The sequence below is a fragment of the Gigantopelta aegis genome, chromosome 3 (assembly GCF_016097555.1).
Source record: "Gigantopelta aegis isolate Gae_Host chromosome 3, Gae_host_genome, whole genome shotgun sequence".
In the NCBI taxonomy this organism is placed as follows: Eukaryota; Metazoa; Mollusca; class Gastropoda; order Neomphalida; family Peltospiridae; genus Gigantopelta; species Gigantopelta aegis.
This window is the reverse complement of record NC_054701.1, coordinates 9,335,951-9,358,768: the sequence shown is the minus strand read 5'-3', so window position 1 is coordinate 9,358,768 and position 22,818 is coordinate 9,335,951. Positions and strand designations below refer to the sequence as shown.

The following is a 22,818-nucleotide window of genomic DNA, read 5'->3' as shown; positions in this document are numbered from 1 at the left end:
GGCAGCCGACGATTTCATTGGAGAAGTTTTAATTACAGGTTTAGTACGATCCACGTTCTGAGGAATTCGGTACCACGAAGCTGTGATTGTGTGAAGTCTGATGAGAGTTTTAGATGTGCTGTGTCACGTCTTCTGCCGTCTCGAACAACACCCTTAGCTAGAATCGGAGACCGTCGGTTTAAAAATGAAGACCAGTGGCCTAATGCTTAATACAGAATCAAGACTAACAGTCTCCAGACTTAAACCATATGCTATATGTATGAACGAGACTGAATTAAACTTTTTTTAAAGTCATCCTTGCCAGGTACATTAAAAACCCTTCATTTTTTTCCATTCTTATGTCAGGTATCTCGCTCGATGCGCGGCTGGTCTGGGATCGATTCCCGTCGGTGGGCACATTGGGCTATTTAACGCTTCAATCAGTGCACCACGACTGGTATATTAAAAGCCGTGGTATGTGCTATCCTGTCTGTGGGATGGTGCATATAAAAGATACCTTGCCTCTCAATATTTGTGTGGTCCTTATATATAAAACTTCGAAAGGATTCACCTTTATGCCACATTCATAAAATTATCATTCTTTTGTTGATTAAAAATTATTAATGTTCAGAGGAAACTTCAAACTGTCAGTTATGGTTATATTTATTCGAGACCATATATAATCTTTATTCGGGGGTTGGGATGTACAGAGAATATTTTACAATCCTCGATTTCCATGTTTTGGTTTGCGTCGGTTGCCTACCCGTTACAGAAACCAGTCTTTAAACAAGCGAATGTAGGGAACTGAAAGAATTATAGAGCGTCACAGGTACGAACCAACTAGATCATTTATTATTCTAAATGCTTAGGTATTAAAAATATAGCACGTGTAACATAATAGAAGTACCTTTATTTAGAAAATTTACAGTAACAAACCGTTAAGTAATATTTTATATTGTATTGAAAACAGTAATATTATGAAGCAATAACGAAGTTATAAAATGTATCAAATTAAACAAGGATTCACATAAGATCTAGTCCGTTAAAAGTTCCGATTGTGGAACCATTTTAAAAGTTTTTCGGCAAATACAATATTTTTTACATTATTAAAATTACAATTTACGTACAATTTCTTGCTTTGGAGTTAAATCGCTGTTATTGTTACTTTATTAACGTGCCTATATCCATATGAGGCTGCAAAATCGCTATAACCAATGCATTTCTGAACATCGTAATGCTATTTAGTATCTCAATATCGATTGTCTAAAATACATTTTTATGTACGAATTTATTATTTCTTCCATTGGCTAAACGCAATTTGAAATAATACCGCCAAAGGTCGTTTCAAATGTATTTATGTATCCGTATGTTTAATAATGACATATCAAGGTAAAAAAACCAACCCCCACCCCACCCCCCTAAAAAACCCACAAAAACCCCCAACAACAAATAAAACACCACCACGGTAAAGCAGGATGTGCGTGTACTTAATTGAGGGGAACAAACGGAAGTCTTGCTAGGGGTAAAAATTCGGGGGTGGGACGTAGCCCAGTACTAAAGCGCTCACTTGATGCGCGGTCGGTTTGGGATCGATCCCCGTCTGTGGACCCATTGGGTTATTTCTAGTTTCCAGCCAGTGCACCACGACTGGTATATCAAAGGCCGTGGTATGTACTATCTTCTGTCGGATAGTGCATATAAAAGATCCCTTGCTACTAATGGAAAAATGTAGCCGGTTTCCTCTAAGACTATGTAAAAATTACCAAATGTTTGACATCCAATAGCCGATGATTAATATATCAATGTGCTCTAGTGGTATTGTTAAACAAAACAAACTTTAAATTTTGTCCGGTGTGAACACCTCGTATCGACTACTTATCTGGTCCATCGGAGCTGTACATACGAGTCTGTGTACTAGCCGTATACCACCCCTTATTTTAAGAGTTCAATTTATACGAGATAGTCCGTGTACTAGCTGTATACCACTCCTTATTTTAAGAGTTCAGTATATATGAGATAGTCCGTGTACTAGCTGTATACCACCCCTTATTTTAAGAATTCAGTATATATGAGATAGTCCGTGTACCAGCCGTATACCACCCCTTATTTTAAGAGTTCAGTATATATGAGATAGTCCGTGTACCAGCCGTATACCACCCCTTATTTTAAGAGTTCAGTATATATGAGATAGTCCGTGTACCAGCCGTATACCACCCCTTATTTTAAGAGTTCAGTATTTATGAGATAGTCTGTGTACCACCCCTTATTTTAAAAGAGTTCAGTACATATATGAGATAGTCTGTATGAGCTGTATACCACCCCTTATTTTAAAAGAGTTCAGTTTTCTCTATTTATGATTACACGTTTTCAAAGCTGAACAAAACAACAAACTACATATGCATCCAAAGTAATTTATTCATTTTGTTTCCCCGCTATGGGAACACGCCTTTTAACCTATGCCACTTCGTTACGTGCATTTTCGCCAGCATGGTCGCCAAGTTAAACTACGCATACGCAAATTTTATATTTAGTCTAGTGTGTAACGATTCCGTAAAATTTGCACGCAAGTTATCGGTTCACAGCAATAATGGGATTTCAAATAACGACGCATTATACAAATAACAAATTACATGACAAACTATCAAAGTAAAGATTTTAAAATATAGAGACAGACAATTTTGAAAGTTTCCAATATGTAGTGAGACACTATTCAACTAAAATATATTTATTTATTACATAATGAGAATATATCTGTATTCTTATTGGTCGAAAAACAAGTCACATGACCGTCTGTAAATAGTGGTACTGCCCTGAGACGGTCTCACCGGTCCATCAAAAGTGATATTGCCCTGGGAAATTTAACCAATGAAAATGAAGATGAGACAAAATTCTATCCAATTAATGAGTAGGTAACGTAATGCAACGTCAACTGCTAATAATTCGAATAATGAAAAATATGTTTCATTTGCCTCGATCAATATCAATTTCTTTGGTCCATAAAACATAATATTACCCCCAATGACGGTCAATAATTAATAAATATACAAGGCCGTACCCTTCGGGGGGGGGGGGGGGGGGGGGCAGGGAGGGGGAAGCAGCAGTTGCCCCCCTGAGAATCTCACTTTTTTAAAACTCAGGGTTTAATTTGTATAGGGTTTCATTTATTTATAAAAAGTAGTGCCCCCTCCCCCCTAGAATTTTTATCAGGGTACGGCCCTGATTTACGCACGCAATACACCCAGAAACACGCACATACATTAAAGTGTAAAGCCACAAAGTGTATTACTTCTTGAAATATGAATATATATTTATATTGGCAAACGATCATTCTAAAAACGCCCCTTAACAATGAAAAATATGTTTGATACAAATGGCAAAACGTACAAATATAGCAAATATAGCAAACTCGATAAAAGCTATAATATACCATTAAAATAATGATATAAAATTTAATGTATATATATAATAAAATTTAATGTATATATATAAATTATAATATATTTATATATATATATTATAATATAAACAATAGTAATCTAAAGAAACAAAAATATATTGCTCAATCTGTTGAATAAAAACCAAAACATATAATCAAAATATTACAATATGAGAAAAATATTATGCCGTAACTGCAATGATCATTATGTCGTATAACAAATGAATTTGTTTGAAATAATTATGTACACAAAACGTCTACCATTCGACCTTGTTGCAGAGTTTAGAACTCGTCGACTTTCCCAAACACGTTTGGTACACGCAAACTTGCAAGTAACCAATTTCCTGTGTCTTAAGTCCAGGGCCCATATTTTCGAAACTATCTTAGCACTACGGAATCGTAAAACTATCGTAAGCTATGACGTCCTGTGGTGTGTGCTATAGTGACGTAACAACCTACGATGTTTTTACAATTTCGTAGCGCTAAGATGGCTTGAACAATCCCTAGCCTGGTCTATACCGTGAATGAGAGGATTCCCTGGTTGTAATCACCAGAGAGATCTCTGTCTGTACATCACCCGAAGATTCCTCTTTCCGATTATCATCATACTGGTCTTTCAAAAGCGATCATCAACTCTGGCCTCCTGGCCTCCAAACGTGTGAGCATGACAACGCAAAACCCGTATGCTGTTGTGCCTGGCAACCATGGCTTGCAGGAAGGCGAAGCGCCAATCGCCAAGGCTAAAAACAAAAAGGATCAGGAATACAGGGAATCATGGGTTAGATTTCATCGTATCCTGTATCCAGCGTGAATATATCTGAACCTTGGTGAAGATGTTGGGATACCCATATTCCATGCACGTTTCCTCGCCCCACGAGACGATTCCAGCAATGTAGAACCGCCCTCCCTTGGAGCACATCAATGGTCCTCCAGAATCGCCCTGCAAATTAATCAAATGTTGAATGACATCAAAGAGCTAAAAGATGACGACAAAGGGAGAAATATATATATATATATATATATATATATATATATATATATATATATATATATATAATATATTTAATTTAAAGTCGCACGCCCTAGTTTCAGCCCACGAAAATTAATTCTAATTTTGGTTAATCTACAAAATTGTAACACACTTAGATCACGTTTTTATAAAATAGAGTGAAAAAGCAGGTTTTATATCGATAAATACCATGGGAATCCCCGTGACCCAATTACTTGAAATCATTTTGAAAGTTAGTAATCTGATGTCACCGGTAGATGTCGCTCGAAGCACAGAAATGCCTATTTCACGACACATTTCCCAGAGTGCACACAGACTTGGGGTGCGTTCCTTTCACCTCTCCTGGGCATGTTCCAACTGTTCTGTCCTGGACAGCGAAATGAATGAGTTTGGAACAGGAAGTTACTTTACCAAAATGGGTGCTTCTGTTGAGGTAGTGGCTGCTGCAGCAATCATGCTACTTGAATCGGAATAAGACGACAATGATAGTCCCGTCACTGACCATGTTGACTATACTACAGTGTTTGAAATAATACATTTTATATATAAACCGCAATTAGCCTACATTTGCTATTCGGCACCGGGTACTAGTGGCTAACATATTGTTATTAGCAATTAGATGCACCGTTTATTATTGTTGGTGGTAGTAGTAGTAGTAGTAGTAGTAGTGGTAGTGGTAGTGGTGGTGATGGTAGTAGTAGTAGTAGTACAGTCTGTAGGAACCAGAGGTGGGGAGGCACTTCCCCTCCCCAGGACGAAAATGTAAAGGTGTTGTTTTTGTCCTACTCCATTTAAATAAAGATAACAATATAGCTTGTGCCCCCCCCCCCCCCCTCACCCCCAAGGTTGTATCCCCTCTCCAGATATCGTAAGACATACCAAAATTATTGGTTTTAAGGGTTTGTAACGTTTTGTATTAAGATACTTACTTGTCTGAACTTTATTGTTAATGAAAATGTTCACGAACTGTGAAGAAAAACCTCACAAATGAACAAGCAAACGACAACAAATCGGATGTTGATTGCGCGAACCGTGCACGAGAAAACAAACCGAACCAAAATGATACGGTCACGTGGTATACCAACGTCTGTGACGTTGAAACGGGAAGAACCCCTCTAAAAATAGATTAGACCTTGTCTGCTCAACGGTTTTTTCTCAGACGCACGTGCGTTTTTAAAGGGACATTCCTGAGTTTGCTACAATTTTTAAGATTGTTATCGACCAACAGAGACATTTTAACGATTGTAATTATATATCAAATATATTTTTCTGCATAAAATATTAGTGGCTGTATATTAGACGTGTTTCTGACCGTTCTAATATTTGTACTAGGTTAAATTTCATTTTATTTCCTAAAAACAATTTTTTCGTACGTACGAAATTATTTAAAGACAAAATCCAGTTTGGGCTTCTTACAAATATTAAGACGACCAGAAACACATTGAATATACAGACACTGACATTCTAAACAAGAATGTAAGTTTAATCGTAGAAATATTTTATTAGTCGGAAACATCTTACAATGCAGCAAACTCGGGAATGTCCCTTTAAGAAATACGAAAAATGCATTTTGTGGCATTACAAACACCAGGATTACCAAAAAAACACTTCAGGTGAATGGAAATGTATATTCTAAATAATAAAATGTAAGTAAAGTGCAATTTTATTTGAGAAAATTGGTTTAATAGCGAAAAACAACGGCGTAATAGTTAACAACTAGGGCGTGTCCCTTTAAAAAAGAAGCAAAGAAATAACCTTCATCCTGCAGTTTTATCTCCGAGATATTACAGGTAGTGTGGGTTTTAGGAGTGCTAATGAGGCGATGGCTTGTGTGCCCGAAGAACAGTTTTAATTCACACACGCACGCACATACACATACACATTGACTGCCCACAACGATTCTAAAAGACCCATACGTTTATGAAACTGTGCAGTGACACCCTCCCTTCCAACAATTTGTCTAATAAAGCCTTTGGCAGACATTTAAATATGAATAGGCTAGCGTGACCTTCAAAATGTAACTGCTTCACTCTGCAGCTTTTGGTGATGTTCCAATGGTCGGTTGTAATCGTAAATTGATCGGTTAGGCTCAGCCGCAATCTAATTAAAATTAGCTCCACTATTACATGTGGATCTAACACCAGCCAGTTGGAGCTCATGTCCACCAATCAAAACCTTACTTGCAGAATCCTGCCAGTGATTTAAAACTAACAACACTGCGTAGTCCCCAATGTCCAGGTAACATTTCGTCTGTAAATAATAATTTAAATATTGATCAATCACACTTCGCCTTTTATAACGTTATTTGGAAGCATACAAATTCTAAAAATATCGGGCGAGTCTATTTTAGTGGCCGCAGTACAGCGAACCATACCAATACGTACGGAGTGGGTTATCAGTCTTCAATTTTACATTAAAAATAATTTATTTATTTATAAAAAAAATAAAACATGTTTTAAGGCATTCGTAATTCACACGAAACATGTCGTATACCCTCAGGATAATTCGGAATGTTTTCAAATTAGTTTTAAATCACTGGCAGGATTCTGCAAGTAAGGTTTTGATTGGTGGACATGAGCTCCAACTGGCTGGTGTTAGATCCACGTGTAATAGTGGAGCTAATTTTAATTAGACTGGCTCAGCCGATGTCGTGATCGATTATAAACATCCACAATAGACTGTGTGGGGAAATGTTAACTATAATTGTCCTCCAATTTATATGATAGAATTAGTGTATATATGTTGGGTTGGAGATGTTTTATATAGACACATAGAAAACATATTAAATATGTTTAAAGGTAAAAGGAAACATCTGTAAAATCTAGATCTAGTTGCACGGTCCTTATACTTCAGATGATTCTTATGTTCATATAGTCCTAACCGGTTGTTTAATCGAAAGCTGATCCATTGGTGCCAACAGATTATAATCAATGATCAAATTCCAAACGAGTTCCAACACTAGCAGCTTTGAATAATCCAAGTCCATGCATTGGGTAGCATGATACAAAAAGTTGCTTCGTGGAATAAGACACAACTCTTACCCTACAGGCGCCTTTGTCCCCCATCCCCACACATATGTGGTTCTTCGTCACGAAGTCTCCCCACTGCTTCCTACAGAACGTGAAGTTAACGAGATTCGTCTTCAGTTCCTGCAAAATATCGCCATTCCCAGATCCTGCAAACAGAAAATCATGTTGGGTAAACCGACAAGCCGATGGTGATATTCTCCACCTAGAAGGACACCCTGGCCGCCCCAATGACAATTTTGCAGGCCCCTAAGAATCGGGGAGAAGGTCTGTCCCCATAATGTAGGTAACACATTCTTCTTGTTTGTCCTACTATTATATAAACCAAAGACACGTGTTTGCACCCTCCCCCCACTCCCACCCCCTCCAGAATAGCATATGTTCCCTTTACATAATATCTCCTACGAACCTGTTTGGTAACTGCCACATGTATTTAAAATATGGAATATATAGAGCGTGCTACAGATCTGGGCCAATAGGGAAAATGTACTTTAGAAAGGTCAGCTTTATCTTCTTTTTAGGGGCGGGAGAGGGAAGAGGAGCGGCAGTTGCTAACTATGTCCTTTTGACGATGTGGTTCCTTCTTTGGGTTTGTTTTGCAAAAATATGGTTAGGTATAATTTTGATTAAAACTTACTCTGCGTCACACCCCAGCCAGCCAACCAGCAACCGAGTTCTGATGATCGGTAGCCTTCGTCCCGTATGTCTTCGCCAGGTTCCGGTAAACATATGTCACGAATTATTCCGTCATTAAAGTCGACAGGATCGGCCAGTTTCAACAAGGCAATGTCGTTTGGGAAACTACCACGGTCTCTATACTTTGGATGCTTGAAACAAATGGAATTAGAATTATGAAATGTTTTAATTTCCGATTTCATTTTATGATCAAATGAATTAATTTTGTTTCACCGCCATAAATATAAACGAATAGATATAATAGACACACAAACCGATATACATAGATAAAAATATAAGTAAATAAATTAATAGTAATAATGTATATCAAATTAGACAACACAATAAATAGTTGTTAACTTCAGTGGACAGCATCGTGATTTTGGTACATTGGTAAACACAAACAAAGTTTTAGATTGTATTAAAAACAAGGCCATAACCAGTGGATGAATGAATGCATGTTTAACGACACCCCAGCACGAAAAATATATCGGGTATTGGGTGTCAAACTATGGTAAATGCAACAAGAAAAATTGATGATCAACATTAAAAATTCAACAGTTAAATTAAAACACAGTGTAAAGAACAGTGCAAAAATACAAATATCACAGTTAGATAATATTTAAAATTTAAAATAAAAGTCAGTATCACGTAAGAACTGTAAAATAAGTTCTGGATGGAATCGAAAGGATTCCATCACATTTCGTAGTCCAAATATATCTTTTCGAGTTTCTTTAAGATGCTTACACTCCACCAAAATGTGTCGCACCGTCAGAGTACCCTGACAGTCCTCACACTGAGGTGGAGGATCTTTCTTTAAGATAAATCAATGGGTCAAATATGTATGACCGATGCGGGCACGACACAAGACTATTTCATCCTTCCTGCACTGTCTATAGGAGGACTGCCACTCTTCCAAGACTGGCTTGATAGCATGAAGCTTGTTCGCAACCGCACCGTCCCAATCATGTTGCCAAGTCGCAAAAGATAAATTTGTTAATACTATACTGAACAAAAAAAGAAACTTCCGATTTGTACATATAGTATTTGTTGTGTTAAAGAATTCATTGTGTAATGAAATTATATAGGTAGTATTAGCCTTGAGCTGTATTATCAGGATTCATGAATTTTATCGATTCTTTTTGCACTGTTAATCGTCGACAACGTGAAATTCAATTTGCACGTGCATGCATGGTTCGACATGTCCCGTGTAGTATTCGGTCAATTTGTTTTACTTGTCTTACTGACATTGTTGTCAAGTGAAGGAAAACGCTTCAAAATTTGTAAAACAATTAACGTTTTTTATATTGTAGCATTTTTAGTATGCCAAGAATACCCAATAATTTACGAGAACGGGCGATTGGCATGCTTGATGCTGGCATGTCGACAGAAGACGTTGCAAGGCATGTTGGGAGTTCTAGTCGAGCGATACGAAATCTTCGCGTAAGATTTCGAACGACAGGAAGCACCAACGACTTGCCACGTCGTGGACGTCCGCGTGTTACAACGCATGGTCAAGACCGCTATATCATGAACACGCATTTGCGCAATCGATTCCAAACTGCCACTGCTACTGCTGCTAACACACCTGGGCTTCATAATAACCGAATCAGTGGGCAAACTGTTCGTAATCGTCTGCGGGAGAACGGTTTACATGCACAACGTCCTTACGTCGGATGCGTTTTAACGCAACGTCATCGTCCAAATCGTGTTAATTGGGCACGTGTACACACTGGTTGGATACGGCGACGCTGGAATACCGTTCTTTTTTCGGATGAATCCAGATTTTCTTTACAACGTGGTGATGGCAGGGTGCGCGTCTACCGAAGGAGAAATGAACGCTATGCTGACTGTTGTGTTATTGAACGAGCTCGTTTCGGTGATGGGGGTTCTGTCATGGTCTGGGCAGCCATTGCCCATGGTTATCGTTCACCACTAGTCGTCATTGATGGCAATTTAAATGCTCAACGTTACTGCGATGACATTCTCGCTCATCACGTCATTCCTCTGTTCCATAACAACGCCAACATCTCGATTTTTCAGCATGATAATGCCACCTCTCATACAGCTAGTGACACTAAATTTTCTAAGGACAAATAACATTGGTTTCATTGATGACTGGCCCGCTAAAAGTCCTGATGTCAACCCCATCGAGCATGTCTGGGATAGTCTGGACAGAGGATTGAGGCGTCGTCCCAACCCACCCGCTAACGTCAACGAACTTCGTCAAGCGCTCATTCAGGAATGGAACAATATTCCACAGGCAGAAATCAACACTTTAGTCAATTCTATGCGCCTGCGATGCACTGCAGTGGTCAATTCAAGAGGTGGTCATACCCGTTATTAAGTGGGTGTTTTTATTTTTAACCCCTACCACACTTGGTCAAAATTTCTCCCAGTTTCTGTTAAACCTATGACCATGATTTTTGCACCAAACGATGCATCATGGAACACTCTTTAAACGCATATATAACAATTATTCCCCCGGTTTGTTTTCATCAAGTTATGTTCAAGCAAAGTTAGCGGAAGTTTCTTATTTTCTTCAGTATATATTTAAAATCAGTATACGGTACACCAACCCTGGCATGACGCAAATCCAAAGCAGACTTGGCAGCTGAATCTGCCTTTTCATTACCCCTGATGCCAGCATGGCTGGGCACCCCCAAAAATAAATTTGTATTGGCAATAGATAAAAAGACACACTTTCGTATCGCCTTCCCAATTAAGGGATGGTCCAGCTTCATATTGCGCAAAGCTTGGTGACACGAAAGTGAGTCGGTAAAAACAATAAATTTGGATGCACTAGAATCCTTGATTTCTTCTAAGGCTTTAATAACTGCCCAAACTTCAGCACTAAAGATTGATGCCGAGTCAGGCAGTCCCATGGAAATGATGGAAAGACTGTAGCACAAGCCACAGAATTCCCATCCCGTGATCCGTCTTTATACACAGGAATGTAATCACGGTACTTGTCTTGAATTTCCATGAAAAATTGCTTATACACAACAGCATCTGTGCGATCTTTCTTCAGATGCGCCAGATCAAACACAATTTTAGGTGGTGTAATACACCAAGGTGGTAAAACAAAATATGAATGAGTTTCCAAAGTGTCAGTTAAATCAATGTTGGAAAGCGATAAAAACTGCTGAATGCGAAGTCCAAATGTACGAATAGCATTTGGCCTTGCATCAAACAACTTCATATATTTATTGTCAAACACCGCATTATGTGTAGGATGTATTGGTAAAGATTTGATCTTGGTAGCGTACTACAGAGAATGTTTTGCACGTCTAGCACCCAAACAAGGTTTGTGTGCATCAACGTACAAGCTATCTACAGGAGATGTTCTAAACGCACCAAGACAAAGCCTAAGTCCCTGGTTGTGTATAGGATCTAGCATCTGCATGTAAGACTTGCGTGCTGACCCATATACAATGCATCCATAATCCAGTTTTGACCTCACAAGAGATCTATACAGACGGAGCATCACCTTTCGGTCTGCTCCCCATTCCGTATTACCAATAACCTTTAAAATATTGAGAGCTTTTAAGCCCTTCTTTTTAACATATTTAAGATGGGGCACAAAATATAGCTTCCTGTCATATATAACCCCAGAAATTTAGTCTCCTCCACAACTGGAATTGGATTTTTGTCCCAAAATAACTGTAGATCTAAGTGGAGACCTCTTTTCTGGCAGATATGCATACAAACCATTTTTGCCTTTGAGAATCGAAAGCCATTGTCAGTTGCGCATTGTTGAAGTTTATTCAAACAAAGCTGCAACTTACGTTCAATGATACTCATATTGGACGATATATAGCAAATCTGGAAATCATCAACATATAACGAGCAATCCATACCAGGTGTTAAACACTGGGTGATGCTGTTAATTTTCACAGAAAATAAAGTTACTTACAGGATACTACCTTGAGGCACACCCATCTCCTGTGGGGTGAAAGTCGGACAAAGTCGACCCCACCCGCACTTTAAAAGATCTATCTTTTGAAAATTGAGAAATACAAATTGGAAGCCATGGAGGTCTTTTAAAATCCCATACTTTCACGTGGTATTGTAAGCTTTCTCCAAATCAAGAACCACTGAAACCAAGTGCTGATTATTGATGAAAGCTTCCCTACAAAACGTTTCAAATCTTAACAAGATGATCAACCGTGCTACGTCTGGATCTGAACCCACATTGCACGTTAGTAAGCAATTTGTGGGATTCAAGATACCAGACAAGTCTACGATTGATCATTCGTTCCATCGTTTTACAAATGCAACTTGTCAATTCGATAGGGCGATAACTAGTAGGATTAGTTGGATCCTTACCAGGCTTGGGGATAGGAATAATAATTGCTTTCCTCCAATCAGAAGGAAAGTCACCAGAAATCCAGATGTTATTAAAAATATTCAAAAGAACCATCAAAGATGATTCAGGTAAATGTTTTATTAACTGATAATGAATTTCATCTGGTCCTACTGAAGTATCATGGGCTCCACGAAGAGCATCCTGCAATTCCTCCACAGAGAAATGCCTCTTGTAGTATACTTCAGCATTTTCAGATGAAAAATTAATGGACTGCTTTTCAGCTTTAGTTCTGACAGATGTAAAAGCATCTGTACTGAAAGCAGAAGATGAATTATGAGAAATGTTATCTGCCAATGATTGGCAATGTCACGATCGTGACATCTGTGTCATTGACAGACAAATGATGAACTGTATTACTGGATTCTTTACCTTTGATTTTACGGATCCTATTCCAAACAAATTTCACTGATGTTTGTGAATTCAACTTGGAGACACAAGTTCTGCAAGATGGTTTCTTACTCTGTCTAATCTCTCTGCGAGCCTTGGCCCTAGCAATACGAAACGCATCCAGGTTATCCCCAGTAGGTTCACGTTTGAACCTCTCAACTAACCTGTTTCGCTCTTTGAATGCATCCTTGCATGTTTCAGTAAACCATAGTTTATCGAAACGCTTTGGCACTGCCGAAGTCTTAGGAATAGTTTCATCTGCAATGTCCTTCAAGATAGAAGTGAACAAAGACATGGGATCATCAGCATCAGTAATGGCAAATTGTTGCAGTCGAGTGCTGCACAGATGCTGAAACTGAACCCAATTTGCCCTCGTCAACTTCCACCTTTGAACCCTTTCAAGCGATGGAGGTCCATCATTCTCCAAAATAATGGAAAAGTGGTCACTACTATAAGGGTTTGAACCAACTTTCCGGGAGAAATCAAGAAAAAGTGAAGGACTACAAAGAGTTAAGTCTATAGAGTGAAAGAGCCATTTGCAGAATGAAAATATGTATGACTTTTGTCATTAAATAAAAGCAAATCATTTTTTAGAATTAAGTCTTCCAATTGTTTACCTCTAATATTTACATCCTCACATCCCCACGAAGTGTGGTGACCATTGAAATCTCCCATAATAATAAAGGGAGTAGGGAGCTGGCCAATAAGATCTTGAAGATCCCTTGGATTAAAATTAAACTGAACATAGAGTAACAGTTTTATGAGCCGTGACCTTTACAGCTTGTAAATCTGTAGTTAATGCTATTATACTCTGAGGAATGTTTTCATTAACAAGAATGGAAACACCCCCAGATGCTCTATTTTCAGTTTCATGAAACTTATGATATAGATTAAATCATTAAAAGACTTAATTCATCAAAATTGGGCCTAAGCCCACTGCAGTTCCACTGAATGACTGAATTAGTCATTGGGAGGAAGTATGGGGGTTAATTTAGACTTTCCCTTTGATTTTTGTGATTGCGAGTTTTGTGATGAATCACAAATCTTATCACTCACTTTCATATCTAAAGGATCAAAGGGATTACTGATAGGGACGGCACGTTGTTCAATCTTCTTCAAACGTCCCGACCAACCATCCTTATTGTGACACTTGGTGCCTTTTCGTGACAAAGGTTTGCTAGGACATAACCAGTGTGTCCAAAATATATATGTCCTAATTAAGTACAAAACATTTGATTTGAAAAAAACACTCAATTGTTAAGATTTAATTTAAGAACACACATATGAATATACAGAACTCTTCTACAGTTAATAACGTCAGTACATTAATGATATTTCGCTGTATTCAGAACAGACCTATTGCGGTCAAATCAGTGAGATCTAAATCTGAATGATAAAACTGTATTCCATAATCAAAATCTTATCCTGAACAAGGCAGAGTCGAAAGAATGTTTTAGGCAAAGCCGTGATGGTTTTCATGGTCCACAACGAGATGCTCGTCCCTGGGAGGACTGCCACTGTCTAGGAAATGTTTTATTTAACGACGCACTCAACACATTTTATTTACGGTTATATGGCGTCAGACATGTGGTTAAGGACCACACAGATATTGAGAGAGGAAACCCGCTGTTGCCACTTCATGGGCTACTCGTTTCGATTAGCAGCAAGGGATCTTTTATATGCACCATCCCACAGACAGGGTAGTACATACCACGGCCTTTGATATGCCAGTCGTGGTGCACTGGCTGGAACGAGAAATAGCCCGATCCCAGACCAACCGCGCATCGAGCGAACGCTTTACCACTGGGCTACGTCCCGCCCTGCCACTGTCTAGGAGATTCGTAACATGTTTCATCCCTCTTGTGCCGTTTGTAGGATCGCCACTGTCTAGGAGATCCGTAACATGTTTCATCCCTCTTATGCCGTTTGTAGGACCGCCACTGTCTAGGAGATCCCTAACATGTTTCATCCCTCTTGCGCCGTTTGTAGGACCGCCATGCTCTAGGAGATCCGTAACATGTTTCATCTCTCTTTGCGCCATTTGTAGGAGGACCGCCACTGTGGTAGTTAACACATCCCTCTTGCGCCGTTTGAAAAGGACCGCCACTGTCTGGGAGATCTGTAACATGTTTCATCCCTCTTACACCGTTTGTAGGAGGCCATTCTGGGAGATCCGTAACATGTTTCATCCCTCTTTCGCCGTTTGTAAGAGGACTGCTACTCTCAGGACTAGCTTAGAAAACAAGGTTTGAGCTCAATGCAATATATGCATCTGTGATGGCATGCACACATGAATTACTATAAAAACAGTGATGATATCGGGTGTTCGCGAAATATGAGCATATCCTGCCCCACATCATAAGCATAGCCTACAGCCACCAAATCCAGCTGAAATGTACAGGATTTCACCAAAACAATGAAATGGCATGTATAAGGTCAAAATAGGCTAATGCATCAGACACCATTTTAGTCAGTGATTCGTATATCTAAAAATAGCCTCTAAGTGTCTACCATAAAATGTCTTGAAGGCTTTCAGGAGTCCTTATATACATGTTATAGCCTGATCATTCAATGTCCCTACCAGAGCGATATGTCGATCTTTTAAATCAGAATAAGATGAGCATGGCCTAAGGTATCTTAGAAGTTGCGAAATATAGAAACCAAAACCTGGAGCAGAAAACCAGACGTAGACGTCCGATCTTTCACGAGGTTGGCATTCAAGACATTATGAAGATGAGCGAATTAAAGCATAACTTACGAGAAAGATATGCTCCACTCCTCGTCTGTGCTGTGTCTTGTGGGGTTTGGAAAGCTGGTGAGCTCCGAATACTACCGAGATCATACCCTTCACACGTCTGAAGTAATCAATCAATGAACACAAATATCAGCTGACAAGCAATCGATATAATAACCTGAATAAAAGGTATTCTCATCAATACTCAAATGCTAAAAAAGATTAAAAACAAAACAGAAAAACCCAAAAAACAACCTCAAACAAATAAAAAGACACAAAAAACCACCTAACAAGAAAAAGAAAAAAAACCCAACCCCCCCCCCCCCCCCCCCCAAAAAAAAAAAAAAAACCAAAAAAAAACCCCAACAACCCCACACAAACATACAAAAACAAAAACAACCCCAGGCAAGTTAAGAAACAAACAAGACCTCCTAAAAAAAACCCAACACCAACAACCCCCCCCCCAAAAAAAAAACAAAACAACAACACACACGCACAAAAAAACAACAAACAAAAAACCCCAACCCAAACCCAACCCAACAACAAACACACCACGACCACTTTTCTTAATGTTCCATTTTACTGTGGATTCTACAAGATTTACCGTTAAATGTACCTGATAATATGAGCAACATTTCTGAAAAATATTTACAGGTCTTTTTGTGATATATTATTCTGTGCACATCCGTGCATGCCTTCAGACACCCCTTAGTCTTCCTACAGACTGAGTTGTAACCAGATATCATGGTTACGATCAACTCTCCTGTTTAGAAAAAAAAACCTGACAGTGAGTCAAGGTTCGTAACATCTTTTGGAATCAGTCTAGTTCACATATACAGTATCAAATAAATGTTGCATGCTACAGCTTCAGTTGCACACTAGTACTGGGTAGTAGATAACGTACGCTATCGTCAATTGTTTCCTCGGAAGAATCTCCTTCCAGTTCCTTCTAAAGCGAATCACATTTAACATCTGTGAATCACAAACGTTAGATATCTCGGCGAAGTTTACGGAGAAACAGTTCCATTTTGTAATTAAACTTTGAATATAATTTTATATAACCGATACAAGTAAGTGTAGTAAGAGGAAGGATTATATTGAATAGTTGGAAGTAACGACATGTAGCTTTCCACATGAATCACACCAAAATCAGTAACAGTGCTGAAATTATTTTTTGTTTACTGACAACGCAAAGTACTTACTGTTTACTGACAACGCAAACTACTCACTGTTTACTAACAACACGAACTACTTATTATTTACTGACAACGCAAACTATTTACTGTTTACTGACAACACAAACTACTAATTATTTACTGACAACGCAAACTACTTTCTGTTTACTGACAACGCAAACTATTTACTGTTTACTGACAACACAAACTACTAATTATTTACTGACAACGCAAACTACTTTCTGTTTACTGACAACGCAAACTACTCACTGTTTGCTCACAACGCAATCTACTCTGTTTACTAACAACACAAACTACTCACTGTTTACTAACAACGCAAACTACGCACTGTTTACTAACGGAAACTACTTACTGTTTACTAACAACACAAACTACTTATTATTTACTGACAACGCAAGCTACTCACTGTTTACTAACAACGCAAACTACTTACTGTTTACTAACAACGAAAACTACTCACTATTTACTAACAACGGAAACTACTCACTGTTTACTAACAACGGAAACTACTCACTGTTTACTAACAACGCAAGCTACTTACGGTTTACTAACAACGGAAACTACTCACTGTTTACTAACGACGCAAGCTACTTACGGTTTACTAATAACGGAATCTACTCACTGTTTACAAAACAATGCAAACTACTTACTGTTTACTAACAACGCAAACTACTCACTGTTTGCTCACTACGCAAACTACTCACTGTTTACTCACAACGCAAACTATTCACTGTTTACTAACAACGCAAGCTACTCACTACTAACAACGCAAGCTATTCACTGTTTACTAACAACACAAACTACTCACTTCACTAACAACGCAAGCTACTCACTGTTTACTAACAACGCAAACTGCTCACTGTTTACTAACAACGCAAACTACTCACTGTTTACTAACAACGCAGTGGGATGCGGTGAGAATCCACTTCTCGTCGATGACGACTCCCCCACAGAAATGGATGTACTGGGGGGAGTATCTGTCCTTGAGTTGAAGCGACACCATCCATGGCCATTCGCCAGGTCGAGTCTGAAACCCGCCAACAATATTTGGCGAAATCTTCGCACCACAGGTTTTTCGTGCTAGAAGGATAATCAACAGGAAAGGACTCTTACTAAAGACAAACAAAAGTTGAATGATGAGTTACTATGTGGTTTTTGTGATACATTTAATACATTTTGGTGAAACAATTTTGACCTACACAGTCAACCGCACGCTGCTGCTGTTATTTCTGCTGCTGCTTCTGTTGCAGAATGATGATGATGATGATGAACAAAGAGGAGAAAGAGAATGAGAAAAAAGAAGCTGACGATGGAGAGAGAGAGAGAGAGAGAGAGAGAGAGAGAGAGAGAGAGAGAGAGAGAGAGAGAGAGAGAGAGAGAGAGAGAGAGAGAGAGAGAGAGAGAGAGACAGACAGAGAGAGAGAGAGAGAGAGAGGAAGGAGAAAATGAAGGACGTAGAAGAGACTTGTCTACATCTCTGAATTTGATGAGTGGGCAAACATAATTAATAAAAATCACAACAAAAACCTTAGCGAACCATGTAGTTAACATATGTTAGTATTTGCAACTTGGAAGGTACGGTGGGTAAACGTATTTTAATGATGAAACACCATCAATAGAACCATGTAGTTAAAATATGTTAGTATTTGCAACTTGGAAGGTACGGTGGGTAAACGTATTTTAATGAACAAACAGCATCAATAGAACCATGTAGTTAAAATATGTTAGTATTTGCAACTTGGAAGGTACGGTGGGTAAACGTATTTTAATGATCAAACACCATCAATAGAACCATGTAGTTAAAATATGTTAGTATTTGCAACTTGGAAGGTACGGTGGGTAAACGTATTTTAATGATAAAACACCATCAATAGAACCATGTAGTTAAAATATGTTAGTATTTGCAACTTGGAAGGTACGGTGGGTAAACGTATTTTAATGATAAAACACCATCAATAGAACCATATAGTTAAAATATGTTAGTATTTGCAACTTGGAAGGTACGGTGGGTAAACGTATTTTAATGATAAAACACCATCAATAGGAAATCATCTTCTCGTGTCACGAAATTAACCTTACAAAAGCTCAGGGCAAGAAAACCGACATGCTGGTTAAAGCAGTCAACAGGCTACCCGACACATCGTTATTGTGAGCTTGTTAAAGCCGTCAAAAGGCTACCCGACACATCGTTATTGTAAGCTTGTTAAAGCCGTCAACAGGCTACCCGACACATCGTTATTGTGAGCTTGTTAAAGCCGTCAACAGGCTATCCAACACATCGTTATTGTGAGCTTGTTAAAGCAGTCAACAGGCTACCCGACACATCATTATTGTGACAATCTAATTAAAATTAGCTCCACTATTACATGTGGATCTAACACCTGCCAGTTGGAGCTCATGTCCACCAATTAAAACCTTACTTGCAGAATCCTGCCAGTGATTTAAAAATAATTTGAAAACATTCCAAATTATCCTGAGGGTATACGACATGAATCGTGTGAATTACGAATGCCTTAAAACATGTTTTATTTTATAAAATAAATAATTTGTAATGTAAAACTGAAGACTAATTTAGTTGGGTTTTTTTATAAATAAATAAATAATTTTTAATGTAAAATTGAAGACTGATAACCCACCCCGTACGTATTGGTATGGTTCGCTGTACTGCGGCCACTAAAATAGACTCGCCCGATATTTTTAGAATGTGTATGCTCCCAAATAACGTTATAAAAGGCGAAGTGTGATTGGTCAATATTTAAATTATTATTTACAGACGAAATGTTACCTGGACATTGGGGACTACGCAGTGTTGTTAGTTTTAAATCACTGGCAGGATTCTGCAAGTAAGGTTTTGATTGGTGGACATGAGCTCCAACTGGCAGGTGTTAGATCCACATGTAATAGTGGAGCTAATTTTAATTAGATTGTTATTGTGAGCTTGTTAAAACAGTCAACAGGCTGCCCGACACATCGTTATTGTGAGCTTGTTAAAGCAGTCAACAGGCTGCCCGACACATCGTTATTGTGAGCTTGTTAAAGCAGTCAACAGGCTGCCCGACACATCGTTATTGTGAGCTTGTTAAAGCCGTCAACAGGCTACCCGATACATCGTTATTGTGAGCTTGTTAAAGCCGTCAACAGGCTACCCGACACATCGTTATTGTGAGCTTGTTAAAGCCGTCAACAGGCTACCCGACACATCGTTATTGTGAGCTTGTTAAAGCCGTCAACAGGCTACCCGACACATCGTTATTGTGAGCTTGTTAAAGCAGTCAACAGGTTACCGACACATCGTTATTGTGAGCTTGTTAAAGCAGTCAACAGGCTACCCGACACATCGTTATTGTGAGCTTGTTAAAGCAGTCAACAGGCTACCCGACACATCGTTATTGTGAGCTTGTTAAAGCCGTCAACAGGCTACCCAACACATCGTTATTGTGAGCTTGTTAAAGCAGTCAACAGGCTACCCAACACATCCTTATTGTGAGCGTGTGAAAGGTGTCCTGTCCTAAACACATAACGAGAAAATGTCATGACACCGAACAGAGGTGTTTGTTTAGATTAGAAATGCCAAGCGATTTTCACATTTCAAGGGGAGGGACTTTTAGTGGGCGACAGGTAACTGCGTTGTTTGACATGAGTGTGTGAAAACAGGTGCGAGAAGAGCCACTCCATAGCGCTCCATTTTAAACGATTGCTTTGATGACAAAAACTAATTAATAACCCAGGCCCCGTTTTCCGAATCGATCTTAGCGCTAAGATCACATTAAGTGCCTTGCCACCATATGCATTTCAGGTGATCTTGGCGCGAAGATCGCTTCGTAAAACGGGGCGCGGTCTTTAAAATGCCCACAGAAACTTGTTTAGAGAATTCAGGCTAAACGTGTTGCTATTTAAAAATACTAATACATGTATTTAAAATAGCCAAACAAAACATCATTTCAGGAATTCTTTTTTATTTAATACATATTATCTGTACCCACTTCAAATTATCATATTCTTTACAGGACCATTTTTAAAACCAATATTGAAACACCGATTAAAATAAATTAGATAGTCCTTAAATATTAACATGACAAATGGTATTGCTTTAAGAACCAAACATTTTACATTATTAAAAGTAAAATTAAAAAACAACAAACACAACATAAACAAAATAATTAATTAATAAATAAATAATGTAATAGAATACAATACAGTACAATATAAACATAATAGTGTGGCGGGATGTAGCCCAGTGGTAAAGCGCCCGTTTGATATTACGACCCCCCCCCCCCCCCCCCCCCCCCCCCCCGCGCACGCGCCTGTGTAGTCGGTCTTGGATCGATCCCCGTCAGTAGGCCCATTGGGCTATTTCTCGTTCCAGCCAGTGCACCACGATTGGTAGATCAAAGGTCGTGGGAAAGTGCATATAAAAAGATTCTTTACTGCATTAGAAAAAAATGTAGCGGGTTTCCTTTGATGACTGCGTGTCAGAATTACCAAATGTTTGACATCCAGTGACCGATGATTAATTAATCAATGTGCCCTAGTGGTGTTGTTAAACAAAAAACAAAAAAATAATAATAATAATATAATCATTATAACAATAATAAATGTTAAAGTTTTAAGCTATAGAATAAAATGTACTTACCTGGTTTATTATTAATTTTCCAATATGTTTTCTTCAGAAATGATTTTACTTTACAATCATCATCCCGACTTCCGGCCACTACGCACGTGCGTCGTTTATTGGACCAGTGCATGTTCTGTTGGCACTTCATCGTGGAGAAGAACGGCCTTCCGTTCACGCACACACTGTATCTTCGGCAGTCCGATTCCTTCCGAACAAAGCTGATGTACGTGCAGTCTCGGCACGGCGCACGTGCACGTTTGTATCTGGTACATCCCCTCTGCGCACCACACTGGGTTACCACAACCAGCAACACAAACGTAATCAAGAAGGCGAGTTTACACGTTGACGGTATATTATTAAATATGATCATGGTGGAGGGTGAAAATAATAAATTATTAAACAGAAACAAATACTGCGAAGAAACACGTATCTTAATAAAACGAGTAGCTATGAAGAATATTCACACGATGAAAGAAATTATGACAGTTCTATTTGGAAAACAACAAAAAATATTTTGATAAAACACAAAAGACTAATGAGACATTTTTGTAGAATTCCTGGAATTTCCAATACCTGAGGAACGAGAGGACTTCAACACAACCAGCTGTTTGCAGAACAATGACTTCCGTGTCATCGCTATCGCTTTAAATATTGCCCTGTTTTGTGTCTTGGTGTCTTTAGGATGCGTGCACACGACGGGTTACCTCAACACCTATTCCTTGCACGTCCTGGAGGATGAGGTGGAGATGACAATACGCTTACAGTACAGAGAGTGATCCCGAAAGTCGTGGACCTGTTGAACCCCTGTTTGACCACTGTACTAGTGTCCTGTTTAGTCTTTGTCCCCTCAGTAGATAAAACTGGCTAATCCCAAGTTCTGATGTGGACCAACCTCCACCGAAACAAGTCTTACCCTAATTAAACACGATAGCTTGTCTATTGCGGGGTTCGCATTTTATGTGCAAACACGTCAAATCTGCGGTCCGATCTGAACGTTTACCTTGCGTAGAGTCCGTAATTGATGTTACCTGTGCCGCGCTGGCCGCGTTGGAAACTCTCATTTCTTCTGGCGGCGTGTCATTTACTCGAGTTTGATTGTGGTCTGTTAATTACAGGCGTGTGGAGGGGGACGTGACTGTCGTGGGATGTTGCCGGGGATGACGTGGTCGCCAACAACATGTTTGTTTATTGTCCATTTAACAGCTCAGTGTTTTGTTACATGTCCATCCTAGATGTTACACGCGCAAATTACTGAGTGATGATACTGGTATATACTTTTGTTGATTATTGTTTATATGTTTTGTATAATTGTATATAATGTGTATACTTATGAGCCACACGGCTTAAAGTAAATTAACTACTACTATTTTCATAAACTTTGCACAATGGTGA

The 22,818-nt window shown here is 38.8% G+C and overlaps 1 protein-coding gene across 1 annotated transcript; it reads right to left on the bottom strand.

The window, feature by feature from the left end:
• Nucleotides 1–3,542: 3,542 nt before the first annotated feature.
• Nucleotides 3,543–21,686, bottom strand: LOC121369457 (chymotrypsinogen B-like). The gene is made up of 6 exons (XM_041494557.1): nucleotides 21,445–21,686; nucleotides 17,699–17,891; nucleotides 15,640–15,736; nucleotides 8,088–8,277; nucleotides 7,466–7,599; nucleotides 3,543–4,355 (listed from the first exon to the last, which is right to left on the bottom strand). The coding sequence occupies exons 1-6, from the start codon at nucleotides 21,572–21,574 to the stop codon at nucleotides 4,188–4,190; spliced, it is 912 nt and encodes a 303-aa protein (XP_041350491.1). The 5' UTR covers nucleotides 21,575–21,686; the 3' UTR covers nucleotides 3,543–4,187.
• Nucleotides 21,687–22,818: the final 1,132 nt, after the last annotated feature.

Bases quoted from the DNA above. Each gene is read 5' to 3' on its own strand.
- LOC121369457 (XM_041494557.1), bottom strand. From the start codon at position 21,574: ATGAAGTGCCAACAGAACATGCACTGGTCCAATAAACGACGCACGTGC. The intron at 7,600-8,087 runs GTAAGTTTTAAT...TTCTGTTTGCAG, and splicing joins TGGCTGGGGTGTGACGCAGA to GATCTGGGAATGGCGATATT. The intron at 4,356-7,465 runs GTAAGAGTTGTG...ATTAATTTGCAG, and splicing joins GGGACAAAGGCGCCTGTAGG to GGCGATTCTGGAGGACCATT.